Raw genomic sequence first — 12,779 nt, forward strand, 5'->3', positions numbered from 1 at the left:
AGCCATCATCCCCTCACCCAGGCTGGCCAGGCACCCCAGTGGGGACCCCCACCCTGATCCAGGACACCCTTCAGGGCAAACCAGCCGGCCCCACCCATGCACCAGGCCTCTATCCTATATAGTAAAAGGGTAATATGCCTCCCAGCACCGGGATCAGCGGAGTCGCGAGGCCTCCCAGCACCGGGATCAGCGTGACAGGGGGCAGCGCCCAAAACCCCTGATCACCCTGCGGCTCTGTATGTGACAGGGGTCGGGGCCACAACCTCCCTATCCACCCTGCTCTGTTCGTGACAGGGGAAGGCGCCCCAACCTCCTGATCAGCCCTGCTCTGTGCCTGATACGGGGGAGCTCCCCAACCCCCTGATCGCCCTGCAGCTCTGTGTGTGACAGGGTGCAGCGCCCCAACCCCCTGATCGGCCCTGCTCTGTGGGTGATAGAGGGCGGCGCCCCAACCCCCTGATCCACCCTGCTCTGTGTGTGACAGGGGGCGGTGCCCCAACTCCCCTATCGGCCCTACTCTGTGAGTGACAGGGGTGAGCTCCTCAACCCCCTGATGGGCCCTGCTCTGTGCGTGACAGGGGGGAGATCCCCAACCCCTGATGGGCCCTGCTCTGTGCGTGACAGGGGGGAGCTCCCCAACCCCCTGATGAGCCCTGCTCTGTGCGTGACAGGGGAGAGCTCCCCAACCCCCTGATCGACCCTGCTCTGTGCGTGACAGGGTAAGGAGCCCCAACCCCCCTGATGGGCCCTGCTCTGTGTGTGACAGGGGGCAGCGCCCCAACCCCCAGATTTGTCCTGCTCTGTGCGTGACAGGGGGTGGCAGCGCAACCTCCCCATCGACCCTGCCTTGAGTGTGACAGGGGGCGGTGCCCCAACCCCCAATCGGCCCTACCCTGAGTATGACTGAGGGTGGCATCGCAACCTCCCAATCCGCCCTGCTCTGTGCATGACAGGGGGCAGCACCCCAACTCCCCAATCAGCCCTGCTCTGAGCCCAACCAGGGGCTTCACCTAGGGATTGGGCCTGCCCTCTGCCACCCGGGAGCAGGCCTAAGCCTGCAGGGCGTTAACTCCTGAGGGGTCCCAGACTGTGAGAGGGCACAGGCCAGGTTAAGGAAACCCCCCTTTCCCCCCGAGTGCACAAATTTTTGTGCACCGGGCCTCTAGTATTCTAATAATATTGTACTATTCATACCCCACCAAAATTCTGATTTTGCATTAAATTAAAAAAAAAATTTTACTGAGTACCTATTTTATTCCCCCCAGTACTAGGCCCTGGGGATATAATAGGAAACAGAAGTGCCATGGTATCTGTTTGCATGGAAAATGCTGTGTGGTCCCTGACCAGTTTGGCTCAGTGGCTCGAGCGTCGGCCTGTGGACTGAAGAGTTACGGGTTCGATTCCAGTCAAGGGCATGTACCTTGGTTGCAGGCACATCCCCAGTGGGGGGTGTTCAGGAGGCAGCTGATCGATGTTTCTCTCTCATGGATGTTTCTGGCTCTCTATCCCTCTCCCTTCCTCTCTGTGAAAGATCAATAAAATATATTTTTTTAAAAAGAAAATGCCTTGTGGTATGTGTAACAAGTGAGTGCGTGCAATACAGTGTGATCATGAGTTCTATATTATGACAGCGAAAGTACTCATGATATCGGAACACCTCAGGCAGAAGACACAGCCCAAAACTGAAAGGACAGAAAATTCTTTCAGCGAAAGAAAGTAATGTTTATGGAAAAACTAAGAGTGAGTAGGAGAAAAACAACAGAAGAGCATAGGGTTAGAGAAATGAGGGTCTGGACAGGAAGTATGGGAATTCAAATGAGATAAGTAAGTAGGCTAAGCACAGTTATAAGGCAGAAACTGCTTTAAGATGAATCTAAAAAAAAAAACAGAAGCCAGATAATATAGTGTCATATAATAAGTCATGTTAAGGTGTCTCAATACAGGCAGCCCTCACATGCACAGTTGTGATATTCACGAATTTCAGTTACCATGATTTTATGAAACACCAGCCCCTAACAATACAGTTCAAATTCTAATTACCACATTATGTTTAACTGTGAGAAAATGCATAAAGTACAAAGTTTGGTGCTAGCTCTTGAGTCCACAACTCACTACATATGTAGTGAGAAGAGAATGAAGCTAGTCCACAGAGAGAAGGAAAAGGGAGGTGAAGAAACAGCCACTGCATCATTTTACTAAGTGCTCTCTCACTTAGCATTTAAAACATAAACAGGGTTACCACCCACTCAAAAAATAGACATGGCTTAATGTTGCCACTAAATGAAATACAAACCCCTTAGATCTTAATGGTCCCTTTCATTCTGGTCACAACTCACCTTTATAACTTATTTTTTCCCATTCCTTTATACAAAGCTTCACTCTAACCAAAATAGCATACTTGACATCAAGCTATTTAAAACAAAACAAAACAAAAAACTATGGTAACCACCATTCTGTTGTCTGTATCTATGAGTTTTTGTCCGTCTGTCTCATGTCACCTCAATAAATTTATGTCTGGAAACTAATTCAAGTTATAGAGGTATTCACAGAGAAAATAATGAAATTCATATCCACAGCTGCTTATCAAAAATCATTTTAAGCCAGACAGATACGACTCAGAATTCTTACTTTTTTAGGATTCTTAAACCGTGCTATACTTCATATTTCATATAATACCCCTATGAGATCTGATTCAGTACCCCATAATCAGATATTAATATTTTGCCATAAAACATTAGCAATAAGAAAAAAGTTGGAAATAAAAACTCTAAGTAGTCTCATGTCTGTTTAGGTCAAGTTTTGTCATTAAATGTAATTAATTGGTACCAAACTTAGGGAAAAAGTTACATCTTCAGAGCTTTTTTCATTTAAGAATTACAGATTAGGAATTGTAGACCTGTATTGGACAATAAACATTGCATGCAATGTGTGTGGGCTATAAGTAAGACAAGCAATAATAAGGCATTATTCAAAAAGGAAATCCTATAGCTTTCAATGCATTAACCCTGTGGTTCTCAACCAAGGGTGATTTTCCCCCTCCAGGGGACAAATGGAGACATTTTTTATTGTCACAACTATGGGGAGTGAAATTGGGGTGGGGGTGCACTACTGACATCAAGTAGCTAGATGCCAAGGCTGCTGCTAAATATCCTACAACAAACAGGACAGTCCCCACAACAAAGAAGTATCTGACCCAAATTCAACAGCGTTAAGATTGAGAAACCCTGCATTAATCAGAGACCAAAATAATACTGAAACCCAACAACCTAAGCATTCAGAATATGTGTGTGTGTCTGGGAGGGAGAACAAATTCAAACTCATAAAAAGAAAAGAAACAGCCCTAACTGGTTTAGCTCAGCAGATAGAGCGTCGGCCTGTGGACTCAAGGGTCCCAGGTTCGATTCCGGTCAAGGGCATGTACCTTGCTTGGGGGCACATCCCCCGTGGGGGGTGTGCAGGAGGCAGCTGATCGATGTTTCTCTCTCATGGATGTTTCTAACTCTCTGTCCCTCTCCCTTCCTCTCAGTAAAAAATCAATAAAATATATTTTAAAAAAGAAAAGAAACAGTAAAGAGAAGAACAAATCAATAAAGTAGACAACAGTGACAAGAGATAATAAAAAGTAAGTTGGTTCTTTAGAAAAAATAATAAAATAAGCAAGCCTCTGACTAGATCCTACTGGAAGTTACCAGATAACCAATTATTCTAAACAGTAGTAATTAAGAGAAAACAGTAAGCATTTATCCTACTTTTCCAATTTGAGCTGCACTTCCTTGTAACTAAACAGACCTATTGCGTGGAGTAAAGCAATTCTACTTTAAAAAAGAATTCAAATTTAAAAGTATAGGAGGAATGAAAGAATGAGAAAATCATGTTGCAACGTATAATGAAGTAACTGATTCAGGAGATAAATAAATGGTAAAACGAAATAGAAAGTTTGTTTGGGGTTTTGAAAGTTTGTTTGGCCCTGTCTGGTGTGGCTCAGTTTGTTGGACCATCATCCCATGCACTGGAAGGTCAATGGTTCAATTCCTGACCAGTTCTGTCCCCAGTCATGGCGAATACATTGGCAACCGATTGATGTATCTCTCGCACGTTGATGTTTTCTCTCCATTCCTCCATCTTTAAAATCAATAAAAATAAAAATTATTTTCTAAAAAAAGAACATGTGTTTGATACCTTACCTTTAAAGGTATTAGCTAGCTCTACCTGAATCCACAAAAAGTGCGGCTACTCCATCTTGTGTGGAGTAATCCTCTAGTGCAGTGGTTCTCAACCTTCCTAATGCCGCGACCCTGTAGTACAGTTCCTCATGTTGTGGTGACCCCAATTTCATAGTTACAAATTAAACATAATTAAAGCATAGTGATTAATCACAAAAACAATATGTAATTATATATGTTTTTTCCGATGGTCTTAGGCGACCCCTGTGAAAGGGTCATTCAACCTCCAAAGGGGCCGCGACCCACAGGTTGAGGACTGCTGCTCTAGTGTGATATAATAGAATGTACACAGCCTCACTGAAATATTCTTGTGCCCCACCAAAAACATCTACATCTAACTGAGTATATGGATCTAAAACCCTGTCTACAAAAAATATGAAGGTGAGAATAAAAAGAAATAAGACACCATAAGAAAACCATCAGCAAAATCCCGAGAGTGAACAAAATGACCCAGTTTCTTCAACAAGTCAATGTCAATGGGGAGAAAAGAGAGTGGGTGAGAAGGAATGTGGAGGAATGTTCTAGATCAGGTTAATAAACTATGGCTTGTGGGCCAAATGCCACCTGCTTTGATACAACCCTCGAGCTAAGATAGTTTTTACATTTTTTAAGGGTTCTTTAAAAAAAGAATATGACCCTAGCTGGTGTGGCTCAGTGGATAAAGCGTTGGCCTGTGGACTGAAGGATCCCAGAGCACCTGCCTGTGTTGCAGGCTCGATCCCCAGAAGGGGGTGTGCAGGAGGCAGCCAATCAGTGATTCTCTCTCATCATTCATGTTTCTCTCCCTCTCCCTTCCTCTCTGAAATCAATAAAAATATATTTTTAAAAAAGAATATGGAACAGAGACTTTATGTAGGCCGCAAAGCCTAAAATGTTTACTGACACTACATAAAAAGTTTGCCAACTCTTGTTCTAGAATCTAGATTATGAGATTCACAAAAGTTTAAGAGATGTAGCAACCACATACAATGAGTGAATCTAGTTTAGATCCTGATTAGAACAAATGCACTTTTCTGTAGGTTATATAAAAAAAAAAATCGAAGCTAATCATAGTACCAATCTTACAGTATTGTAAGGATATATGAAAGAAAAATAACTACTAACATTTAATAAGAGTACGTTCTATGTATTGAGCACCATTCTAAGTACTTCCCATGTATTAACCTACTTAATCATCAAAATAACCATGTAATGTTGGTACTAGCATTAACCCCATTTTACAGATAAGGAGACTATGACAGAGGAAAGTTAGTTACTTATCCAAAGTCACATATCGGTAAGTAGAGGAGTCAGAATCAAATTCTTACAATCAAGCTTCGCAGTCAAAACTTTCAAACACAACAATAAATTGCCTCAATAATAAATGAAAACTCAACACAATACCTGGACCAAAACAAAGCACTCACAAATTGTTGGCTAATATTACTATTAGGCTAACAAAGTATTCCTTATTCTAACATTCAAATACTCAAAACTATGATTGACAAATAAATAAATCTATTTAATTGTGACTATGTTCCTAACTTGTCCTAACAATATTATAAAGGTGAGATCATAAATAATTTGAAACATATAAAGTATGTTACTCCACTCTTCCAACAAATCACTATAATGGTCCAAAGGTTATACCCATTTATCTTTCCACAGATAAGATTCATAATCTTGATTCATGTTGAAAGAAAAGTTTATGTGCTAAATAACACCTTGAAAGTCTTTAGGAGTTAAAGTTTCAAAACTATTGAGAAAAATTTTTTCAAAAAAGGGTATTTACTCTAAGTTTAACCATATAGAGGAAAAGCTTCAAATCTTCATAACCAGTGGAGTTTTAAAGCTAAAAATGTCTTTTAAAGTTATTTCTAAAAACTGGTGAAATGTATGTGTAGAAATCACTTATTGAAGATGAAACAATTGAAATGGAAGGATTAATAATATAGGTTATCTACAAAAAGGACCATGTGCCTAAACGCTATATTTGCCATATGGATTATTAGACATTTGTGACCTTTTGCCTACATGTTGTCTCAAAATGAATGTGCCTCCTTTGGTGCATGGCTTAAGGATGAGGAGGATAAGCCAGTCCTCCTCTCAATGAACATTTAGGGACTTTCAATTTTTAAAAAATCATTTATTGAAAGTATGTATTGAGCATATCTTCCTATTTCTTCTATTTCCATTGTTATGCCCAAGTGTTTTATATTTTTCTTTTTTCTGAGTAGATTTGCCTAGCAATTTTCCACTCTTAGAAGAGGCCATATTTTCTTGTATAACAATCTTTAAAAAATGGTCTAAGCATACATGTTTGTATGTACATGTGAATACACACATATTTTTAAAGAAAAGCAAACAATACACTGAAAAGGCCCAGCCGGCATGACTCAGTGGTTGAGCATCGAGGAGGTCATGGTTTAATTCCCGGTCAGGGCACATGCCCAGGTTGCAGGCTCGATCTCCAGTAGGGGGCGTGCAGGAGGCGGCCAATCAATGATTCTCTCTCATCATTGTTGTTTCTCTCTCTCCTTCTCCCTTCCTCTCTGAAATCAATAAAAATATATTTTAAAAAATAATAATACACTGAAAAGTATACTATATGCACTTCCTGCACCTTCCAAAAGCTTTTTTCCTGGAAAAAGGATACCTAATCATTCTTTTAGTCAAGACTAATGTTTAAAATCACTTTTGCTGATTACAACGACAACAAATGGAAAATACCAAAAAGTGTATGCAAAACCAATTTCAGTCATAAATCCAACCACTCAGAGATAACATTAGTTCCTTCTTTCTTTGCATAATACAAACAAAGATACAGGGTACAGATTATATGGTATACAAATCAGACAGTATCCTAGGACTTCTTAACATAGAACACTATGTTTAAGTAGACACCTCACAAATCTAGTTCAACTTGTTTCTATGTGGTTGTCCTACCTTGAAGACCAAAAATGACCTGACTCCCAAAGGATATAATAAGTAAAAGAATCCCTGGACAGCCCAGCCAGAGTGGCTCATTGATTGAGCATGGACCCATGAACCAGGAGATCACAGTTGAATTCCTGGTCAGGGCACAGGCTCAGGTTTCAGGCTCCATTCCCAGTAGGGGGCAAGCAGAAGGCAGCCAATCAATGATTCTCTGTCATCACTGATGCTTCTCTCTCTCCCTCTCCCTTCCTCTCTCTGAAAATCAATAAAAACATTTTTTTAAAAAGAAGCCCTGGCCCTAACCGGTTTGGCTCAGTGGATAAGAGCATCGGCCTGTGTACTGAAGGGTCCCAGGTTCGATTCCGGTCCAGGGCATGTACCTTGGTTGTGGGCACATCCCCAGTAGGAGGTGTGCAGGAGGCAGCTGATCGATGTTTCTCTCTCATCGATGTTTCTAACTCTATCCCTCTCCCTTCCCGCTGTAAAAACATCAATAAAATATATTTTTTTAAAAAAAGAAAGAAAATAAATAAATAAAAAGAAGCCCTGGACAAAACTTAATAATCATAAAGTGCATGTCTTTCATGCTAAACCTGTTAGCCTAGCTTGGAATACTTGGAATACTTTCCAGATGACAAAAAAGCAAGTACTTAATTAGTTTGTACTCTGTTAAAGATTCCACTTCTTCCATACTCCTACAGACATCTTTGCCATCACAATCAAAGCATATTTTCCAGTAAAAGATCAATCAATATTTAGACCTAATATTAAATAAACCCAGAATCAACTAACAAGAAGGCAAAGTAGCCCTCCGGGAAACATGCCCTTGCCTTTCCTTCCCTCTCCCCGCCCCCTACCCCCCCCCCCACCCGCCCCCAGATACATTACTATTACCTTCCTCCCTCCCAAGCTCCAAGGGCCCTTCCTTTGCCTCCATAACTCATTCCTCAGCCCATTTCTTCTAGGAATTACTTCTTCCACCTCTGTGATTAACCCAATAAATGTTCTCCTATTAAAAAAAAAAGAAGACGACGACAAAGAAGGCAACGTGGCTAGGGAAGAAACCCAACTTCAACAGTCACAAGAAAAATTAAGGGTAAATTAAGTTACCAAATTCCTTGTTACTGCTTTCCCATTCCTATCCTTGGGGATCAATTACCTCAAGATAAAAAGTAAGACTGCCTTTTGCACTGCTGGTGAGAATAATACAGATTGGCGCAGCCACTATGGGAAGCAGCATGGAGTTACCTCCAAAAATTAAAAATGGAAGTGCCTTATGACCTAGGAATTATACTTCTAAGAACTGATCCGAAGAACCCTGAAAGAACACATTCACCTCTATGTTCACTGCATTGTTATTTACAATAGTCACCACAGGGAAGCAGCCCAAGTCTCATCAGTAGATGAGTGGATAAAAACAGCTGTGGGGGCCGGGGGGGGGGGGGGGGGGGGGGGGGAGGTTGGGGGTTAATGGGGGGGATGAGGACACATTTGTAATACCTTAACTAATAATAAAAAGAATAAAAATAAATTTAAAAAATTAAAAAAAAAACAGCTGTGGTACATTTACACAATGGAATACCACATTGCTGTAAAAAGAAGGAACTCTTACCCTTTATGATAGCATGGATGGACCTGGGGAGTATTATTCTAAGTGAAATAAGCCAGTCAGAGAAAGACAAATACCATATTATCTCACTTATATGTGGAATCTAATGAACAAAATAAACAAACCACATAGAAACAGACTCATAGATACTGAGAACAGACTGACAGCTGTCGGAGGGGAGGGGTGTTAAGGGGCTAGGTGAAAAAGGTAAACGGATTAAGAAAAAAAACAAGAAAAAAAACCACCTCACAGACAAAACAGCAGCATGGTGCTTAGAGAGGAAAAGGGGAGTGGGGGTAGGTAGAAGAGGATAAAGGGGCCCTAGCCGGTTTGGCTCAGTGGATAGAGTTTTGGCCGGTGGACTGAAGGGTCCCAGGTTGGATTCTGGCCAAGGGCACATGCCCAGGTTGCAGGTTCATCCCCAGTAGGGGGACTGCAGGAGGCAGCCAATCAATGATTCTCTCTTATCACTGATGATTCTATCTCTCTCTCCCTCTCCCTTCCTCTCTGAAATCAATAAATATATATATTTTTAAAAAGAGGGTAAAGGGGGAATAAATGCTGATGGAAGGAGACTTGACTTGGGGTGGTGAACACACAATACAATACACAGATGATATATTACAGAAGTGTACACCTGAAACCTATATAATTTCATTAACCATACGGTTGACTACATGTTCAAAACAGAGAAAACATCATGCAGATGCTGTCGCTGACAACTGTCGCAGACTTCTTTCCACCAAAAGGATTCTGGACATAATTTTAAAGGAAAAGTTCTCCTCTATTTCATCGCTACCATTTCTACACATTCGTTTCAGGGGCAGGACCTTCCAATTTCAAAACGTCAATTGAATTTAGCAATTTTAACTCTTGGTCTTCTCTTGAGAGATGTTGAGACAGGAACTAATTTGCTTTGTGACTTCAGTTCAACAGATTTTTGTACCCAACAGCAGCATGGCGGGCAGCTCAGCTGAAAGGGGTTGGGGGATTGGGTGGGGGATAGGTGTGTGTATGTGTGTGTGTGTGTGTCTGTCTGTCTCTGTGTGTCTGTCTCTGTGTGTCTGTGTGTCTGTGTCTGTCTGTGTGTGTGTGTGTGTGTGTGTCTGTGCCTGTGTCTGTCTGTGTGTCTGTCTCTGTGTCTGTATGTCTGTGTCTGTGTGTGTCTGTGTGTGTGTGTCTGTGTCTGTGTGTGTGTGTGTGTGTGTCTGTGCCTGTGTCTGTCTGTGTGTCTGTGTGTCTGTATGTCTGTGTCTGTGTGTCTGTGTCTGTGTGTGTGTGTCTGTGTCTGTGTGTCTGTGTCTGTCTGTGTGTGTGTCTGTGTATGTGCCTGTGTGTCTGTGTCTGTGTCTGTGTGTGTGTGTGTCTGTGTCTGTGTGTGTGTGTCTGTGTCTGTGTGTCTGTGTCTGTCTGTGTGTGTGTCTGTGTATGTGTCTGTGTGTCTGTGTGTCTGTGTCTGTGTCTCTGTGTGTGTGTGTCTGTGTCTGTGTGTCTGTGTCTGTGTGTCTGTGTCTGTCTGTGTGTGTGTCTGTGTATGTGTCTGTGTGTCTGTGTGTCTGTGTCTGTGTCTGTGTGTGTCTGTGTCTGTGTGTGTGTCTCTGTGTCTGTGTGTCTGTGTCTGTGTGTGTCTGTGTATGTGCCTGTGTGTCTGTGTGTGTGTCTGTGTGTCTGTGTCTGTGTGTGTGTCTGTGTGTGTGTCTGTGTGTCTGTGTCTGTGTGTGTGTCTGTGTCTGTGTCTGTGTGTCTGTGTCTGTGCCTGTGTGCGCAGTGACAGGCCGGGAATCTGCCTGGGGCAGCGGGGCGACCGGACCTTGAACCCTCCGCGTCAGCTGACTGCACCCCCCGGCGCCGTCTCCATCGGGCCCGAGTTACCGACTTCCCCCTCGGAAAAGTGTCGGTGATGGAGAACCGGGTTTTACGTGGGTGAAAAGATAAGAATCGGACCGGCCGGCTGAGGAGACGAGGCCTGGGGAAAGGGGCACTTGGGCCCAGCCCCCGCCCGCACTTCCGGGCCCCGACGCCGGCCGGGCTCCCCGAGGCGGCGGTCCCCAGAGGCCTCGCAGCCGCCCCAGGCCCCTCACTACGCAGCCGGGCGGCAGCCACCCGGGCCTGCGGCCCCGGTTCCGGGAGCAGCGGCGGCCGCGCGCTGGCTCCGCACTGCGGCGTTACCTGTTGAGGAGCAGGGAGGCGGCGCTGAGGCAGAGCAGCAGGAAGCAGAAGAGCGGGTACTGGCGGCAGATCTCGCGCCCCACGTCCAGCCGCAGCCGCTGCTTCAGCTTCTCCCCCATCGTCCGCACCCAGGGCACCATCTCCACCGGTGGGGCTGGAGCTGTGCGACAGACTGAGGTCGAGGCGACCCCCATTCACCTCCGCGCCTCCGCCCCGCCCGGCTGCCGGCCCGCCGGCCGACTCCCACCGCCGCCGACCGGCGGACTGTCCCGGAGCTGCAGATGCCCAAGCCCCGCCCAAGGCCCCCGCCGCGCGTGCGCGGCCGCCGGCCAAGGGGACAGAAGCACCACGTGCCCCAGGTCGTCACCCCGCGCCGGCCCCTGCGCGTCTCGCCGCTCCGCCCTCCGTGCCAGAGTCGCGCGCCGGCCTCGCCGAGAGGATCCTGCGCCCCCGCGACCCGCCGGGAGAAACGACAGCGCCCCGCGGCTGCCCGGCCCGGCCTGCGGGACACCTCGAGCTCGCGGGCGGCTGGAGCTGTAGTCATTGTGACGCGCACACGCCACTCAGGCCCCGTCCGCAGCGGAGGCTTAGCGCGGGGGTGAGGACAGGTGTGAGCTTAGCCTTAGCGCCACGCCCGAGGGGGAGCGAGGAGGGACGCTTGGTTCCTAGCTGCGCGCGGGTGAGTCCAGCCTGGATTACGGATGAGGCACACCCACTGGGCCGCCACCCCGGCGAGAGATCAGTGCCGACAGCCCCGCGGGCCTCCCCAAACTCCAAGGGTTTGGATGCGGAGGGTTGACAGGTTAGCTTGAAGCCCCCTGGTAGAGTCTCCTGGGGCCTTCGCTTTCCTAAATGTTAGTTACTGGAAGCATCGCTAACTCAGATACAGGAAGACCTCACCCTAAGAAGTACAAGTTGGGCGGCGCGCTAAGCGCTTTCATTTAGCCTCTACACATTTCTCTCAGGATGTAAGTACTCTGGTTCTCTCCCATTTTACAGCTAGATTACTGAGGAGAGGAACTCGAATCAGACACTTGGCGAAGCCGGGATTTGGAGCCTTTCTAACCCCAGAGATGGCGCGCTCATGCTGCCAGTCCTTTCTCCTTCCTATCATCGTAACCTCCGAAGTGCACATATGTGCTCAGAAATGATTTTTTTTAAAAACAAAACAAAACGTGGTATATGTTTAGTTTCTTTAGTATTCCCCCGTGTTATGCTGACTACGTGGATATTTAACGATGCAGTCTTTTTCCATCAGAAAGCACCTTTAACTATTCTATTAATGGTAATTATTTAATTTCATTAATAGTATAATTATTACCACCCTTGATAACGAATCAGTACATAGTTCTAATATGTACTTTAGGATCAATATCAACACAATTGCTGGATCAAAGGGTAAGAACATGAGACATACTGTCAAATTTCTTCCCAGAATTGTCGAGTTCGACAGTAGTACATAAAAGTATACATTTCTGCCCTGGCTGGCGGCTCAGTGGTTAGAGCTTCAGCCAGCGCACCGAAGGGTTGCAAATCCGTGTGTGCTGGAGGCAACCAATCTATGTGTCTTTTTCACATGATGTTTTTCTCCCTCTCCTCTTACCACCACCCACCTCCCATTCTCTCTAAAACATATATATATATGTGTATATATGTATATGTATATGTGTATATATATATATATATATATATATATATCAATGGAAAAAATATCTTCAGGCTAGGATTAACAACAAAAAAGTATTCATTTCACGGATCGTCCTCATTAGTTAGTGTTTAATTAACATCCCAAATATATACTCACTAGAGGCCTGTTGCATAAGATTCATGCACTGGAGGGGTTGGGAGGTCCTCAACCCAGC

At 44.8% G+C, this 12,779-nt stretch overlaps 1 protein-coding gene across 3 annotated transcripts in view; it reads right to left on the reverse strand.

The window, feature by feature from the left end:
• SNX14 (sorting nexin 14) overlaps positions 1-11,215 on the reverse strand; it is a 71,311-nt gene extending 60,096 nt beyond the window's left edge. For 2 of the 3 annotated variants that reach the window (XM_081094389.1, XM_081094387.1), the window contains exon 1: positions 10,918-11,188. In XM_081094389.1, coding sequence (XP_080950515.1) covers positions 10,918-11,111 — 194 coding nt within the window. In that variant the 5' untranslated portion in view covers positions 11,112-11,188. Of the gene's footprint in view, positions 1-10,917 lie in introns of all 3 variants that reach the window. The other variant, XM_081094388.1, reaches the window with a different exon arrangement.
• Between the last annotated feature and the right edge of the window lie 1,564 nt (positions 11,216-12,779).

This window comes from Myotis nattereri, assembly GCF_964212035.1.
Source record: "Myotis nattereri genome assembly, chromosome: 6".
NCBI lineage: Eukaryota > Metazoa > Chordata > Mammalia > Chiroptera > Vespertilionidae > Myotis > Myotis nattereri.